At 36.4% G+C, this 19,038-nt stretch overlaps 1 protein-coding gene across 1 annotated transcript in view; it reads left to right on the top strand.

The window, feature by feature from the left end:
- The window catches only part of NEK11 (NIMA related kinase 11), a gene marked incomplete at its 3' end in the record, with an annotated part of 91,140 nt that overhangs the window by 12,010 nt on the left and 60,092 nt on the right, over nt 1-19,038 (top strand). Inside the window, exons 3-4 of the mRNA XM_080340345.1 lie at nt 9,250-9,415; nt 14,267-14,385. Coding sequence (XP_080196471.1) covers nt 9,250-9,415; nt 14,267-14,385 — 285 coding nt within the window. The remainder of the gene's footprint in view (nt 1-9,249; nt 9,416-14,266; nt 14,386-19,038) is intronic.

Genomic DNA, 19,038 nt, shown 5'->3' with positions numbered 1-19,038 from the left:
CTTTGGGACATGGAGTTAAGGACCTGCAGACCTCCCTTGGCAGTGGCAATGTGACAGTGCTGAAGTACAGTGCAGGTACAGAAGGCAGGAGCTACCGTCAAAACCCACTACAGCTCTGCGTTCCTCTCTCCAGTTAAGCTTTGCTTTTACACAGCTACCCCAAAGCTATGAAAATGCATACACATGCATCTTTGCAGAGGGATACTCTGCTGAAGTCAGTAGAACAGCAGAACTGATTGTTACAACACACAGGAATCCAAGAAATAGACAATCTCACACTGGAACTGTTTAGAGCTCAGTGGAAGGAGTTTGGGAAGTCCCTGTGCTGGGGAAGTCTCCAGTGGGGACTGCAGGACAGCTTGACACCGAAGCACAGATGTGAGATTTTATCCTGCCCATACTGGTGACAGGTTCGGCAATTTAAAGCTACAGCTATCCTGTAGACCTTCGCACAAACAATTCCTGAGTTAAAGTTCCTAGTTCCCTCATTTTCAAAAAATGTAAAACCTATATTCTGTGGGTTCTTGGAGATCAAAGGATGAGTATTCAGAACATCTCAGGACCTTTCATTCTGCTGGTGTAACATAGATGCCTGTGAAAATCCTCGGTAGCCATGTCTGATTCAACTTTTACATCTGCTTTTACACCTCTCCTTTTAGTGACTTTCTGTGACTAAGTAACCTACTTCTTCATTTTCAGTGGGATTTGTTGATTTGACTGGAGTGTATTCTAACTTCTAATTATTTAATGTACGTGAGTGGGGAGGCAGAATTCCTTAAAGAAAATATTGCTTGGGTTTACTCTAAATCTCATCCCCCCACAGAGCTGAGCTCTTGGGAGCTCAATGCTGCAGCACCTGCTACATTTGGATCTTACATGCACACAGTGAGTGATGCTCATGGATAAGTTAATTGTTTTTTCAAAATGTTTACAAGCAGTGCTTTCAACATGGAGCAGAGAATTGTGCTTAAGGCATTGTTGGTAAATGACTGCCATGCACCTCAAAGAATCAGAGGCAGAATTTAATGATTTTGTGATTAAGCAAATGCCTTGAGATCACTTCTGTCTCATTCATTTTGTTGAAACTGATGTTTAGCATTTATGCATTTGCAAGCTAGCAGTAGTAAGAAAATGGAGAGGTACAGCATTATTACTTTAGATTAAACTGTGACTACCTGCCTCAAAGATATAGTGTGTTTTTGCAATATTTGAATATGCCTGTCTATTGTATTTTGTTGCAGTTTACCCTTGTTGGCAAAGTGTTTTAAGTCTGCATCAAGGATACCATAGTTTTTTCCATGCAGTGCGAGACTTCTGGTTGCATTCAGTACATTTTAATTAGAAAACTGCTGCAGTGAGTGGAATGAATTCTGGACTTTCTGATTTGCTGGACAGTCAGTGTATTTTTCCTTCTCTCTCTCTTTTTACTTTTTTCTTTTCAATTGTGCTTACACAATGCATTAGTAAATGTAATTCCTACTTCACTGTTTCTCTTACATGCATGGTGTGCCCTTCATGTGTTCTAAAATAACTTCTCAGTGTTGCTGGGTAGTTGCTGTATTTTTGAATTGCACATGTTTCACTGATTTCTAAGAGCACAGTATCATACTCAGGAGGGCTAGAAAGTATTATAATATTTAATAGATGTTACACTCAATTAATTTCCTCAGTATTGCTTGATACCCTTTGCCTTTGATTGCAGACTATTTAGTAATATGCTTTTGTAAAGCCATAAACTATCCTTTAATCTCTTTCTCCCCCTGCCTCTACCCCTTTTTTTTGGTACCATAGATAATTCAATACATATCAGAAGCAAACACTGAAGGAGATGCCTGCTGGAAAGAGACATGTGGGAAGAGTGAGTTTTCTCATTAAAGTTGCAGCAATTAGTATTTAAATTACTTTTGGGAATTAGTTCCACTGGAGGGACAATACTATTGACATAAATATCCTTGCAGTGTTGATAGGAACATAATTTTGCTTACAAATATATTTGCGTTCAGGAAAGAACCAATTAAATTCTACATAAGGAAATGTTTTAGTTGAATTTCTATGGAATACATTCTTATAGCGATTATTAGTGTGTCTGGTTTCCCCTCACAACTTCATGTTCTACAAAATTGTATTGTTTTCTGTAAATGGATTCATATAGATCAGGTGATATGAAGAAGGTCTTTCTTCAAAATTTCTAATTGAAATTGATTTCAAAATTTAAACTCATTCCTATACAAGTGCAATTCTTTTTGGCAGATGATGTAGCCTGAGGCTGCAAGTTGAAAAAGTTTAACATGGCAATTGTAGAATGCTTAATCATATTATAATGCTTGAAAACAAAATGCTGCATCCAAGCTTCAATTCTCTAATGGTATCTCCTTTTCCTGAAAGGGAACATTAATTAGCAGAGAGCAGTTAACAGTGAAATGTATCAAGTATGCGTAATGAAATCGCAATGGAGAAATGCCTGGTTTAGATGATTTGCTGTTTGATGGAATTAAGTCTTCAAAGATCAGAGAATAAACAAATTATTTACTCCTTGTCAGATTTCTCTCTCAAATTCCATTTAGGTTAGTGGCAGCATGACATTTAATTACATTCTTAAACAACACTAAGCTGTAGAAAAAAGTATAAATGAACAGTAGATGGTGATAATGCAACACAGAAAGTATAGCTAAGAAAAAGGTACATTCACAGGTATTTAGTCTGTACTCTGTACTAATTTCTAATAGTTTTCCTGGGTAAACACAAATTTCTTCAGTCCAATCAGAGTCTATTAGTATTTGATTTAGAGCTGAAATATATTAATAGACTATAAATGTAATTACATTTTATGTTTTTATTTCAGTCAAGGAAAGTTTCAAAAATGTGGCTTTAGAGGAAAATTCTTCCTTTATTAATCAATGTCCTTTTTTTTTTTTTTTTTGTACTTTTAATCAGTGTAGATGGCACCCAAAAATGTCGCAAAGAATTATTCAAAATAAATACATTTGAATATCTAAATAAATGCTAATGTCTGCTTTTGTGAAGTAGTAATATGGCTTGCTCTGTTCTGTGAAGGATAACACAAGTACTCTGCTTTGCTTTATAATTATTGACTTTTTTCCAACATTGGCACATATAGTTGACCCAAATTAATTTGAAATATGCCCCTTTGTATATATGAGATTTTGCTCAGTGCAGAAGAAAATGATAAAAGCTGTATTCCTTGAAGCTAATTTATTTCAACAGTGTTCACTTTCATGATCTTGTCCCAGAAAACATATTCTCATTTCTTTGGGATACTAATTAGGAACTATTAATTTTCAAATAACCATAAACTCTTTACGTCATGAGCTGAACTGTTCAGTGTTAGTGAACATGTTAGAGAATTTGAAAATTAGATATCTCTGAAAATGTTTATAAGTGCTATAATTGTGACTTGCTGATGGAAATGAAATGTGAATCATCTGTTTCACTTATAAATTTACGAAATCTCGTCACCACTCAAAGATATTTAAGCACTGTTAAATTCTTTAAAGTGCTTATTCAGAAAATGAAATAATATTTAATCCACCTACAGATATTATAGTGTTCAAACAGTGATTGAATTCTTGGTGTTTAACTCAGGGATTAGTTCTTGATGTTTATGAATGTTCGTGAATAGCATGAATAGGCTATTTTGAAGGACAGTAAAAACCAATCATTGATTGTTATGGCTTTACCAATAAGTCAATAGTATTCATGAGAATGACAAAAGAAGCCCAGCATTTGAGGTAAGGAATTGTGCAGCAATTCTTAGGTTTGAAATGGATTTATGGCTTGAGTAGTAAATTAGTAACAGCCATGGGAATGATAAAAGGAGCCCACCATTTGATTTAAGAAGTTGTGGAGTAATCCTTAGGTTTGAAATGCTTTGGCTAATAAGTTTGGCTAATGAGTAAATAAATGTATATATATAAGTAGGAATAGCAAACAGCACTCATTTGTTTTTCATTGGAAGTGTGTAACGTTGATTTTCCCACAGAAATCAAGTGCTCTTAATTTACTGTGAGTGTTTTTTTCATTGACTAAAACTAAGTAGTCGTTCTAGGTAGGACTGATTTGTATATGCTGACTTGTTTTCATTTCATGGTCTCACCAGCTCCTTCTTTCTGTAACAGCTATATGAATGTCTTTAAATTATCTGAGCATGCAGATCATGGTGCTCCAAATATAATGGATAAAATATAAAGAATAATTATTTGAATTTTTGATACTAAGCTGTAAACTGCAGGAAAGCTGGTCACTGACACTAGGCAGAGAAATCTGGTTAAGATTATTAGTAACAGGATAGCTGTATGTAGACAGATAAGGACAAGGTGAAAATTAGAAAATAGAACTAGAGGAAGAACCTAGGTGAGGGAAGTAGATTCCAGGCAACAGGGTGTCATATAAAATCAGTAAAGTATCTTAATTGCAAATAAAACTGGATGCGCAAATGTGCAAACATGAGAGGTCTGAAAGGAAACATAAGGAAACTGTAATGCTTGACAGAGCAAGTAACTTTACATGAGGATGCTTTGTGTACACAGTAGAATGTCAATTCAAAGGGAATCTGTAATATCCGGATGTAAACTGTACAGAAAGGACAGTTAAAGTTGGGGGCAGGCAAGACTATATATTAAAAATTAGATTCCAGTAATATTTTTGTTGTGGAAGCTATCAATAGAAATTTAAAATTATTATTTTTGAACTGCGCTGCCAGCTGTAATGTGCAAATCTCATCAACTCTGTGATAGTCTACAAAGCCACTGACTGTGAGAAGCAGTAGTGATGAGTAACTTTGTCTTGTCTGCATGCAGATGGTGTCCTTTTTACAGAATTTCCCAAACAAGCAGTTTTAATATGGTGGCAGCTGGTTGTACAGACCGGACTTGTGCACCAGGGTTGTTGCCTGTTCTTCCTTTTGGTCTCTGTTTGTAGTATCATACTTTCTCTGTTTGCTGTTCGATAAATAGAACTTAAGAGATTATTAATTGGACAGGCACTCCTTTTATTTTATTTTTATGACCAATTTCAGATCCAATCACAGACAAGGTGAAACATTTTTACAGTTGCAAGTGGTCCTTGTAATGAGGAGTTACCAGGGTGAAGAGGTAGTGCTACAAAGGTCAGAGGGGATAGAAATACAATATGCAGTTATGGGTTATGCCACAACTCTCCATATTCAAGTCAGGATGACTTGGAAATATAAACTATGTGGAATGATAAATTCCCAGATTTGCACACTGATTACCTACTAGCAGGCCTTGCTTATGTCAGGCTGCAATTAGCTGAACTACTGCCTGTGTAAAATGAAGTTTCTTTTTAATTAAAGCTTTCAAATTTTGATCATATGTTCTTAGAGAACACCCTATCTGTGGTAATAAAGCCTATTTATTCGTGACATTTAAAGAGTTACATTTCTTTTACTTCATTATCAGCTAGCAAATGTACCTAGTCAGTAATTCCTTGTGTGGTTTACTCAATAAGCGGCGTGTGATTTGAGAAGGGCTGTCTTCTTTTAAGAATTGCATCCAATCCAATAAAGCAAATTATATAATAATAAAGTATGTCATGAATGTAAACAAATACCAGATGGGTTTAGAACATTTAGTTTTAGATCAGTGCAAATAGACTGAAATAAACACCCCTGTGGCATATTGTCAGTCCCTAGTAAAGCTCAACAAAAGGATTCCCACCGGGTGTTCATATCCTGGAGGATTCCACCTTGGTGCTTGTTTTCTCTTGTTTTGAGTCTTGCTCTGTTTATCCCCATTTGCTCCACATTATTGCACTTTTGGACATGGTGTGCTGGCCTGGCTGCGTGTCAAAGCGTGACCAAGCAAGCCAGTGAGATTTGGCTGACGGAAACCAGAAGATGTTCCCGGGCAAGGTCTGTGAGCCCACTGAGGGCAGCTGCTTTCCACAGCGTGGGTAGTAGGCTTGTCTCTTGGGGTTTTTTTTCCCTACCCTTGCGAGGTGGATAGTGTTACCTGTACCAGATCCAGCTTCCTGCAGGGTGGATGTAAATAGGGACAGCAGGCGCTTTTTACACTTAAGATGCGAATGCATTCACTAGAAGACTCTCTCAGTTGTAGTCAGTTCAAGATCAAGTTCAGGGTGTCTTTGCACTATTAAATTGCAAGGCTAGGGTTTTTTTTCCACACAGTTAAAATCTTCTGTCCTGTAGTTAGGATACCTGCTAACACTTCTGTAACAGTTTTCTAGTTGTGTTGCTCACTGACATTTTATCTTATTTTTAGAGGTGAGGTGTAGTGGTGGACTTGGCAGTGATACTTGATGGTACTTAGCGGTTGGACTCAATGATCTTAAGTGTTTTTTCCAGCCTAAATGGTTCTATGATCTGCTTATGTGTTGGTGTTCTAAATTAAGTGGAATTTATAATAATAAATAAATGAGTATATATGTTTTAGCATTATATCAAAAGGAATAGCTTTAAGTATTGCACTTGGAGGGCATCCAGATTTTAGTGGTGTTGCCTGGTTTTCTGTATGCGCTACCTAAATCTATGATTTCTTAGTTCATGCAAACAGTTTTTGACCTTTTAAATCCTGCCTAATACTTGAGTCCAAGTGGCAGAAAATATAGGGGCAGGTTTTGTGAAAAAACTTGACTTTCAGATGGACCTGTATACTCCAGATGGAGTCTTGACAAAATCTTAACAGAAGAATCTATTATTCCCAATATCCGTACTAAATGTTCATGTCACATGCTTCAAAAGGTTTGTTTAAAATACTTCTTGTTACCTAACTCTATGTTTCTAAACTGTTCAATGCCTGCAGATTTTCGACTGATGATGCACAAGTACAATTCCTAAATTATGAGCGCTCATATCTTACTCTTTATTATATACCAACCTTAAAATGCAGGTCAGATCATATAAACAGAAACACCTTGTCTCTTTCCAAGTGTAGAGCTGGATTATCTTGGTCGAGGGGAAGTGCAGTCAGGATTGTTTAGCTAGGAAAAGTTAGTTGTTTTCTTATGATTACTAACCTTTTTTTTGGTTAACTTATGGGTCTATTGGCCTATTTGACATCACCAGGGATGCCAAATTTGAGTTATATTAGGAGTCCTCTAAATCACAGAAAGTGCCCATTTTAGCTGCCCATTAGGGTATAAGTTACTTCTGTAAATACTGAAATGGTGTAGAGTGAATTTAAGCATTCTGTAAGTTTTTTGTGTATTGAGAAGTATAATTGATTTACATAGATGAAATTCTGACTGAAGACCTTTAGCTTCACTGTTTTTCTTCTAAAGTTATCAGAAAAGAGCCACTTTAGAAGGGGAGCTATTCTTCATTTTCTCTGTGAGACATCTGAGACCCTGCCGTAACTTCTTTGTCAGTATTTAATCAATGGAGGGTTTTTAAAATTTGTATTTTTAAGTGCATTTACTAAAGTAGATACCAAAAGCTTTGCAGAAAATATGAAGTTAGGTTGTCATCTTGAACTCAGTGAAATCAAACCTTATCTACATACAGAAACGGTACAGACATATACCAGTGGCATGCAGATATGCCTCATTGCAATTACACCACAAAAGTTTTCTTTCTAGCTGCAAATGGCTTCCAGTTCTGGGTATGAATTAGCATTGTGTTGCAGAAAACTGATACCTTATTTACGAAATACATTTTCCTGATTTGCTCTTCTGGGAATGAATTCAAATAAGAAAAACACCTGTCTTGTTGTCTGACAGCTGATGACAGCATCAAAATCACTGAGTGACTAAGATGACAACCTATCCCTACGCATCAACACATCAGGCTTTTATTGCTGTCTTGGGTATACAAGAAACTTGTAATCAGTGGTGTTTATTCTGTTTGTCAGTTCTGTGGTATGATCTGTACGAAGGAAGGAATAATGTCCCCATGTCAACTGAAGATGAGAAGATTGCAGCAAGCATTACCTGTCTTCAGAGTACAAAATTTGTCTGTAGAGATGCAGACAAATCAAATGGCATGTTTTTTCATCACACTGCCAGATGGGGATTAGGCAAGTTTATATAAAAAGTCATGCGTTGTTAGTCAGAAACTGTTGGCTGAGATTTAAGAAGAAATTTTCTTATGCAGAAATACAGCTTTTATTCCTTAGATCAGGTGAATTACTATGCTTTTATTGCTGTCATGTTTAACAACCGTGACTTTAGAACCATGCAGTATTGAATGGGAAATTACTAGAAGCCCTGTGAAGATATCGCTTCAGTGTGGAACTTACGCTCCGTGTATTCAAAAATTATTGGGAATTCATCACTGTTTCAGTAAAATACCATGATATTCTCTAACAGCCTCAAACGACTCTTTCAGATATAGACCAATGATCCATTCTTCAGCAGCTGGTAAAGTAGCTGGAAATGGCATGCCTCTGTGTGATGTGTTCCTTTTTTAAACATTTCATCAGGAAGATCCCAGCAAAGTATCTTTCCTCATAGTGTCTTGCGTTAAGGGTTTATTCCAGGACAGGTTGACAGTAAGTTCCCCAGCTCCAGGCACCATGTAGAGCTAAATCTGAACCCCGAATTCTGCTGTAACATATTTGCATTTTAATGTTCAGGAATGTGAAAAATCTCTTTAATTATTTAGCCTTAGGAGATTTAGGGCCTCCTGGAACAATTTGGAGTTCTTTGAAACAGTGGAATTAGGCTTCAGCCACAAATCCAGAGTTGCACTTTCCACTTAGGGGTTCAGGTGAAGGGCAGACTGATCTTTAGGAAAAAAATCAGTGTCCTGATTTTATCACCAGAAAAACAGGCAGAGGGGTATTACACTGTGTGTGATTTTTCTCATGCTTCCATGGACAGACTTCAGCAGAAGAAGCAAAACCAAACAGTTCCTTGCTACTCCATATTTAATGTCTGAATCTTGAGCATATGCTCTGAGTTGGTTTGAAATCACTTAGATTTGTTTTTTTTTATTTATGTTTACTGTTATACAGTAATCCATAGCACTGGAAACATGTCATGGAGAAAACAGTGCACTAGGGAATTAGTAGGGAAAAATACTTCAAAATAGTATTTTTAAATGTTGTTTAATTGCTATGGTAACTAACATATTTATTTGGATTTTAATGTGTTCTCTTTGTTTACCCATATTTGCCTCATCATTTCATGTTGCCAAATTCTTGGTTAATGTTATTAATTTACATTTAAAGAAATTATTATGCTTTTTAAGCATTATGTAACTTTTCTATTTTTCTGTTTTTACTAATATAAAGATTTTTTGTTTTCCTCTAGAAAGGTTCTAAAGGAAATCTCCGTTGGTGACCTAAAGCCTAATGAAACAGTCGAAGCAAATATGGAAGCACAATTACTGTCCAAATTAGATCATCCAGCCATTGTCAAATTTTATGCAAGCTTTGTGGAGCGAGACAGTTTCTGCATTATCACTGAATACTGTGAGGTGAGACTTGCAGATTACTTTGAAGAAACTTGACAGAATGCATGCGTTGAAATATGGTCTTAAAAAAACCCTAGCCCGGTTTTCTTTAATGTTTTAGTTTGAATTTTTCTCTTATTTCTTACTTGTATCGCCTGCTACTTGTTAAGCATATTTAAAACAAGCAATATTACCTGCTCACATGATACTCCTAGCTCACAGACAAACCAGAGAAAATGAATTTTTAAATACAAGTTCATTTAATTCACTATAGTCACTATTACAAGAATAGTATTACTCAGAAAGGTTTTACCGCCTATGTAAGAGAGGATGAAACTGGGAGTACAGGGGCATGGCATGAAATCTGATGTAAATGAGGAAGGGAAAAGTCTCTTGTGATTTGGAGCTGATTGCAAGAAGCTTAAGCCTGCTCATATGGATGATGAGTTGGGCAGGAGCATTGGCTTTATGAAGTGGAGAACAGTGTGAGTCAAAGATTAGAGTGTAGAGGATAGGACAGATATTAAAGCAGGATATACTACAGTCGTTACCAGGTTTTTTTACTTCAGCATTTGGTTTAAAAACATATTGCTGGAATCTGTCTTGAGGCTTTAAAATAAGAATTTATACATATTTCAGCCAGCTTTTGAAGAGTTTATATAAAACAAGTGCCTACTTTGTATTAAAAATAGATGTGCTGCTTTTAAAAATATAATCAGTTATACATACAGTGATCTTCTCATGAAACTGTGAAACAGACTTTTCAGCTGTGCTCTGCTAGACATTTGGAATGCTTTGGAAGCTAATGACCCTGGACTACTGGGTTACCTGTCCACCAATCAGACTTGTCTTAACTAATAGCATTTCTTCAAGCATTCAGCTTTGCTGTGAATAATTAAAGAAGTAGTATTCCGGCCATTCATTGCTTCCTTGGAACCTTTCTTTGATGACAGTTAAATGCCTATTTATTGCTGGGATTTTTAAAAATTAAATCTGAAATTCTGTTATGCAATCTGAATATTTGTTCACATATTATTCTAGCACCCATGTAGAAGTTCTTTGCATTATTCCTTGAACGTCAGACAGCTGGGGCTTGTTGGAAATGAGGTATTGCTGACTGACTCTCTGTGGAAACCCAGAGCTCAGGACTGAAGAATTACTCTAAGTGCCCAGATATTCCTGTGCACAAGATTAATTTTTCTCTCTACCAGTGGTAGAAAGTGGCCCAACACTAGATCAGCTAAACCTGTAGGAACTAAGTTGTTTTGGACCCTGTTGTCCCTTAAACTAACCTCGGGGTGCCTCTGTGACATTTGGCTATGCAGTTGAATCTTTTCAGTTTTGAGTCTTCTAGGTCAGGTCAGAATGACAGCGGGTCCACTAGGATGTGCTTCTGACTTTTTGCAAATGGACACACTACATAGAATCATTGCGTTTAAGCAATTATGAATGTTCAGACAAGAAAAGTACAAAGCAAGGTTTTGCATAGTGCTATAAGATTTCTTCTCTATTTTAGCAGAAGTATGTATGGAAGGCATACTTTTGTATTTTCTTATCTATAACTTGCCTTTGTATGTGGGATCTTGCGTATGTTTGTATGGGATCTTTTTACCTAGAAGATGCCTGTTTAAATTGCACATAAATTGAGACGGAGAAAAATATATTGCTACCTGATCCTTGTTTGGAAGTTTAGTACATTCAGTTTCTCATGCATAGATTAATTACCAGATTGGCAGTAATTGGCAGTCATGGGCAGAATCAAAACAAAGAATAAACATTAAGTTGGCATGGAAACAGAACTACACTCTGAGTCTTATTCTGTTTTCTCTAAAGTACTGTGACTTATTCATTAGCCACAGTACTTTGTTCATTCTTGCATGAGTAGCACAGAGCGAGCCTCCAATGCAGCTGCTCCGTGCTATACCTGTCCTGTGAGCAAAAGAGAACATTGGTGTCCGTTGCTCAGCTCAACATCTTTAATTATAACTTCATTAACTCAAAATTATAGAAAAGAAGTATATGTGTTCTGTTTTGATCTTCTTGTTGAGCTTCTTTGGCAGTTTTGCTGAATCAAAATCTTGTGGGAAATATAAACATTGTCAGATAAATCAGATTTCAAACAAAATTGCCTTTGTGAACCTTGGATTTTATTTCGTAACATAAATTAGACTTCAATAAAATACAGTTTTCACAAAGTAGTTACTTGCATTGTTTTAATAGATCATAAACCAAAAGTAGTTGTACTTTCCCTCAGACAATTCTTTCTGTCTCTTCACTGTGGTCTCAGCTGTGATGTGAGTATACATACACTAAGGATATCTGAGCAAAAGGAACAACTAATGCAATCAGTGCCCGTTCACAAGATCAGCTCTAGATGCTAAGCTGTTTTAAATAAGTTACTGGTATATTTGATACTCTTGACATTTAAATAAAAACTGCAGCTTCTGAACTCTGTATGTACTTAATTTGTTAAATTCCTTAGGAACTTCATTACACCGACCTTCCAAAATGCAAAATTGGGTTAACAAATTTCTTCAGAATTTCGTGGCGGCAGTATTTCAGCAAATCTTTTATGATATGTTTTTGTTTTCCTTTTTTAGACACAAAATCAAGGTTAAATTAATTGTAGGACATTAAGAACAGTCTTCTCTGCTTGAAGGTAAAAAGCTGTACAGTTACTTGAGGGCACGTGTAGTACTTTATCCAACTGCTTTTGTTCTCTTTAGACCTTCTGAAGGAAATGTCCCCCAACTTAAGAAAGTATTCACTACCCTAACTCTGTAGGTCCTACACTTCTTTGCACATTTTATGTGCACATTTTATGGCAATGTGTGATTGTGAGAGGGGACATATTGGGACAGGGAAAAATGGTGATTAGAGCCTGCTGCACTTCATGTGTCCTCACCTGGATAGTATGTAGTCCCTTGAGGCCTGTAGCCAGCTGATACCTGTTTGAGCAGCCCGTGAGACTTGGGCTGTTGCTACAGTTGGCTCTGGATGGTCTGGGGCAGCTGTCTGGAATAGGTGAGTCATTATTTTCAAGGTGCATGAGTAGGCTCAGACACAGCCCATCTGGTTGCCGTGCAGCAGAGTATCCAGCAATGCTTTTTCTTTCCTTCCCCTGCTCTGCTGCAAACAACCACAGGGAAGCTGTTGAACATTTGGAGTTGCAAAGGGGAAGCAGCTACTGAGAGCTCTGAGTTCCCAGAAGAGCTTCTCTCTGGGCTACAGTGGGGAGGCAGATGGAAAGCTGAAGCCGTATTCCCTTCCCTAGTGAATGGGATGATTCAGACATTTCAATTAAGATATTGCAGGGCATTGTCAGGGAACACTGTTTTGATATATGACAAAACATATTTTCTTCTTTTTTTTTTAACACTCTTACTCTTGAATGTTATAACTTGGAACCTCAAGGACCATAGAAATTACTGTAAATTCATGTTGGAGTACAGGACAGAAATATATAGATCTGCAAGGACAGAACCTCCTTATTTTGTAGCACTGTCGTGTTTGAAATTGAAAAACAAGAATTGCTGAGGAGGTCATAAAATGTTGAGGGCCAGCTGTGCAAAGAAGGGAAGGGTTGATGATCAGAAATGGTGGTACAGGTACACTTGTACAGGTTGAACTATTTTCTTGTATATGGCATATAAAACTTCTGATTTTATGCAGAATGGATAATGCAAAAGTAGTGATTTATGGAGGATAAGCTGTTCTAATGTAAGGTAATTAGTCACTAGAGTACAATGAGACTCACAGTCCCTTTTCTCTGGGATTAGTTACCTCAACACAGCACTGGCCACTAATATGCATTCTTGTAGACAAAATCCATTATTTTATTATTATTTTACAAACCGGATAAACAACAAGCTGACAACCATCTGTCTATTTTTTAGCAAAATGAACGGTTTTCACATGTCTCCTCAAAAACCTCTTTCATCGTGCTACGGTTCAACTGATTTTTCCAAATGTCTGAGTTACAGTTCTCAATTTGTCTTTTTCAGTATATGCTTTCTGTTGTTTGTTTTTTCTTTTTTCTTTTTCACTGCCTACTGTGTGTCATATTGCTCCATTTCTAGTGTTCAAGATCAACTGTAGTTTTAATGAAGTATTTACAATAACACATGCTACAGATTCTTGAAGCTTTAATTCTCCTTTGTTTCTGGCAAAGGTGAGTTTGGAAGAGGGGCAAAGTATAACTAAAGAGACTGTATTTCAATTCTTAAGAGAACAGTATGGTTTCTTGGATGCTGACATGGTTATTTCAGCATAATAAATGAGTGTGTCCCTTTACAGTGCAATGCTTGACTTAAGTGGAAGTGCTGTTCCCAAATTTTTGAACTTATTTGAACCAGTCGAGGCAGATTCATTTTACTTGATTTAGATGTCAGTCATTGCAGGCCATCATCATAAACCTTTGCAGAGAAACAGCATTTCTACAACACAATCCATCCCTTCCTAAGGTAGACAGCTAGACGTGAGGATAATCGCACTGTACAGGTGCCTGTTCTTCTGTGTTCACTATAAAGGAAGGTTGAGGTGATCAGCTTGGATGCACAGGTCTGACACTGGGTGACATGAAATGAGAACAGTTGAAAACTTTGATGATAGTATGTAACACTAAGAGAAAAATGACCTACTTTCCCTGTGCAGCCATACTGCTTGATCTAATTTTGATCCTCGATCCCATTGTGATCCTCTGTTGTGTATGCTTTTGGTGCCGTCAGAGTTCAGAATTCACGTGTAAGTGTTAAATTTATAGGGTATGTGGTAGGGAGCCTGAAAGTCTAAGAAAGTGGAGTCCTGTATTTTAATAGAGAAGAACATATTTAAAAACTTACTTTAAATGTACAAATATGTTGTGATATTTTTCAGGGTGGCGATCTAGACTTAAAAATTCAAGAATACAAAGAATCTGGGAGGATATTCACCCAAAGACAAATACTAGACTGGTTTATACAGTTGTTACTCGGAGTCGATTATATGCATGAAAGGTATAGTAATTTAATATGAGAGCATTTAGCTTGGGAGGGGAGTGAATAGTTGCAGATATTCAAACAGAAATGAAACTGTATGGATTGTCTTGTACTGGTATAAAGTCCTGTTCACCAATCTGCTGTCGTATACATCATATACCTAAAGTGTAATTAATTATCTATCCTGCAAAAACATAATGTATTATATCTTTTAGCAATACAGTGGTATATGTTTTTCTGCATTAGATACACTTTTTTGAAGAGCCAAGTGAAAAATTTAGCACATCAGGAACAGTTCAATTGTTAGAATAAAATGGATTACAGGGTTAAAACAAAGTGAGCTTTTTCAAGGGGAGTCAACAGGATCTCTTGAAGGTATTTAATGTGAAGAATCCGATATATATGCTTGATGTACTTCCACTAAAATCAGTGAAGTTACATCCATACATTATTTGAAAACAGACATTACTTTCAAGAGGACCTATAAAATTGCTGCAGGTCATCCTGACAGTGATGTGTGGAGATCACACTTGATTTGAGCAGGGACAGATACAGGTCAATACCTACCTGGTCATCTCTATGGGTGTATTTCTTGCCTGTAATGTCACTTAGGCAGGCTGACTCAAGTTTTAAATAGTTCCCTCATTGCCAGTCTACCAGACATGTGCACAAGCCCTGTCTGGTCCCCTTTCCACATCATCCAGCGTTGTCACCTTTAAAGTAGGTGGGACTATTTAACATGGTTTGAGGACTTAGTGCTGTGCTGATCCGGGAGCCAATGGCCAGGCACGCTGCATCCTGCACTGATTGCTGAAGAACAGCTGAGCAAATGGGAAGACCAGGTTCTTTTCCCAGCAGCTTTTCAGGAACAGTGAGCCAGTCAAAATGAACCTGCCTTTCAGCAACTTCTCCTTTCCTGTCTCCTCCCTGTTGCTTTTGCCTATTGACAGCTCTGAAATGTCACATTAATGAACAAGACAGAGAATCCTTTCTAAAGAGTGTTGTAGTGCAAAAGTCCAAGATTTTTCATCCTGCCAAACTGAACTATTTGAACTATTATTCCTACTGAACTTTTAGCAATAAGAATGTCATTGCTGCAAGGACTGGCTTAGCAGAGGCTAAGAATGCTTGTCTGTAACCACCTGCATGTTTTGGGCAAATGAGCTAATATGCCTAAAATGATGGCCTAAATTATTAATACAGCTGGAAGGGAGAAGATGTTTACATTTGAAAAGTAGGTTGCACGCAGAAACTGAAGATGAGAATTCAGTTCTTTTCAAACTGAATGTAAACTGGAATCCATAGTCTGCTATCCTGCATGAGTACTCTGAAAACAAGGTTATTATGTACTGGTTGAAGGTGAAAACACCAAATTGCTGTAGCTGTTTCAGATATTTTTCACAGCAGGGCTTGAGCCAAATTTGGTCATCTGAACTTGAGTTGCAACAGAGCAGTAGGTATAGTCACTAAGACCAACCATTTCTGAGTCGAGCTGGAGTACATGGGATACCTTTGACCTAAACTGGTAGATGCCTAATGAGTTTTTGCACCTATGGTGTCAGACTGTAGCAGAAGAAGAGCAGAGTGAATTGCTGGCCAGGATTCAAAAGCAAAATGCAAATTTATCAAGGGCTGGTACCTGATGAGCCACCCCCACAAACTGCAGTGCTGGGTGTCCAATGAAGGCAGCTCTCTTGGATGCTGTGCCCTTCAGCATTTACCTCAGGTGGAAGAGACGGGGCAAATGAAATTTAAAATCCTGACCAACCCGTGGGTTGGGGTTTTTTTTCCCTTCTCAAACTCCAATTTAACAATTTATCACTAAAAGTTTGGGTAATCCGGAAAGTCCACTTTTGGTGGAATCTTTTCTTTAATGTACATGTTTAGAGGATGAAGACTAATGCAGAATAATAATAACACTGCAGATGGACTAGATGATCATTGTAGGTCCCTTCCAACTGAACTGTTCTGTTTTATTGTATAAATTGATTCTTTTTGTCTTTCATTTTCTGTAGTTCCTCATGCCTCTTTTATCTCTTGTTTTCCCATATGTCCTTTTTGTCTACTCTTCTCTCTATTTTTTTCTCATCTCCTCCTTGTTCTCAAATAAATCTTTAAAAAAAACCTTATCAATAAACTTTATTTGGTAAATATGTTTGTTAAATTACTGGGTTTCCTGAAAAGTAGTTTAATTCTCCAGAAAGCAGCAATTTGATCTTCCAAACAGCATTTCATTTTCTCTCTTTGAATCGTAGCTATTTAATAGCACCTCTCCCGACACATACAAATGACTTGACAATTTTATTTTTGTTTGCATTTCCTCTATTATATTATGTGTTATTTGACTATATGCACATTAGAAAATTTAATCTTTATCTTACTAGTTTGTAGCCAAACAATAGATGAAATGGAAAAGGTTAGGCTTAAAAGAATTTAATACTACTTAGAGAAATTAATTTGAATTATTGAAACATAATAACAGCCCTCTGTTTATGTGTAGAGAAGTCACACATAATCTCTTCTCTACTTAGATGGAAAAAAGCTGTAATATATGTCTGAACTATGTTCTAATGCAAATAAAACTTTGCCCTAGAATTAAAAGCTTCAAGTGTTCATTACCTGTGAGCTGGACTTCCTTGTGCCATTCCTTACAACATCCACTTGCTGTAGATGGGAGTTTTTATTCCAAAGCAGCAAAAATTCTTATTTATGGTTTTAGACATAGACTATTCACTTTCTTGTCCTTCTTGCACAGCTTTCCTTGAACTTCTGCAATTTTTGAAAAGTCTTATGCTGGAAGCTTATTTTAAACTCGGACTTCTTCACCGCTCGAGATTGTTTTTGTTTTCCTGTGATAATAAAGGTTATACAGATAAGACATTCCTGTCTTTTACTTATGCTTCATAAATCCCAAAGGGGGTATGAATATATTATGGTCATTATGCAATCTACTGGCTATTTTGCATAATTGAAAGGATTTTTTTAATTTTAAACTTGAAAGCTAAATTATCTAGGATTAAATAGGTTCATTCCTCATCTGTCATTGATATAACCAGAGAGGGAAGTAAAGGAGCAGCAATGTATAATAGTTCAGTGGTTTTGTCTAGATGGGGACAGCATGAAACCATCATCTAGTATCTCTGGCACATTTGTAGCCTATTACATATCAGTGCACAAAATTGATTCCCAAGCAATCAGGCAATGAGGCCATTGATTCATTTAACCTCAATTTGAAGAAAGCTGACCATTATGTTATCCATCACTTTGCTAATCTTTATGAACAATATGCCAACACAGAGATTTTTATAAGGTTACAGCTTATGCAAAAAAATCTGTTGCTTTCACTCTACAAGACAGCAGGCTTTGCTCAAGTACTTTATCTGTCTTTGCTAGTACAGGGTTCAAATTTAACCAGAACTTTGTATTTCTCTTCAGATAGAGGAAAGAGAAATTAATTACTGAACATTTCATAGCAATAAACTGCTTCATCTTAAATCAGCTTCACTTGCTGGTGTCTTGCAGAGGAAGCTTTATTTAAGGAGGCTGCCCACTGCTCAGTGCTTTGTGCTGCTTTTTCCTGGCTCTGAGACAGGAAGCAGGTAGTCTATAGAACATAGGCATGGGTGTATTTATTGACCAAATTTGAAACAGTCTCTAAGTATTAATTTCTATGCAAAATATCAATAACCACTTCACTGACTCTCAAGTTATACTAAGTTTTACTGGAGTCCAGTTAATTCATGTTACTTTTATAGGTCAGTCTCTTGTTACAACAAAAAGTCACACTCTTTCTTAAACTGTATTTACAGTGCATTCTCAATATTTATGTCTTACTAGAATTAAAGTAGGCAAGGTTTCAGCTTTTAACTTGTTTGTCTTCTGACACATCCTGGCAAAAATAAGGTGGCTTGCAATGAGAGACATCATCATGGGAAGTTCTGAAGAATCATCCCAATTATTTCTTAGGCATATTAGTATATAAAAGCATCTTATAATTATTGGTAATGCAAATAATTTGCGTAACATTTTCATTAATATATGTTGCAAGCATTATATTCTAATTCAAACTAATGTAATCCAAACGTCTTCTTTTGATCTCCTTGTCAAATAATATATTACTGAAAGATTTATGGATAGTTTTTATGTATCAAGATACTTGTTATTCAAATCACAGACATACAGGAAACTTTTAGGTTCAAAGATTCTGCGGTTATATTTCTACAAAGTAGTAATAATAATAATAATAATAATAACAATAATAGTAATAATAACAAAAAGGTTAAAACCCCCCAACACTCAACAACAATATGCAAGAAAAATCTAACTCAGTGAAGTGAAATTCTTTCAAAGGCTCCATGTGATGAATGGTAAGGAAAGACTTTATGAATCTAAATTAACAGAGCAAGATTTATATAAAACTATGTGTATATATAGGCTTATGAAATAATAATAAATATCACCTTAGCTTAAATTCCTTACCGATGTAATGTATGATGAGTGTACATGTATTGCTCAAAAAAATTGACAGAGAACAAATTATTTATAAACATCAGTGGAAGCAGGCTTTCATTTTTCCCTATGTGCAAACCTTTCTCTACAAGTATTACTTTCAGCGCAAAACTGCAAAGATTCCCATAAGAAGCATAAAGAACTTTTTAATGTCCCATAAAA

This window comes from Nesoenas mayeri (assembly GCF_963082525.1).
Source record: "Nesoenas mayeri genome assembly, chromosome: 2".
Taxonomy (NCBI): Eukaryota; Metazoa; Chordata; class Aves; order Columbiformes; family Columbidae; genus Nesoenas; species Nesoenas mayeri.
Note: the sequence above shows the minus strand (reverse complement) of the source record. Positions and strands in the feature narration are given on the sequence as shown.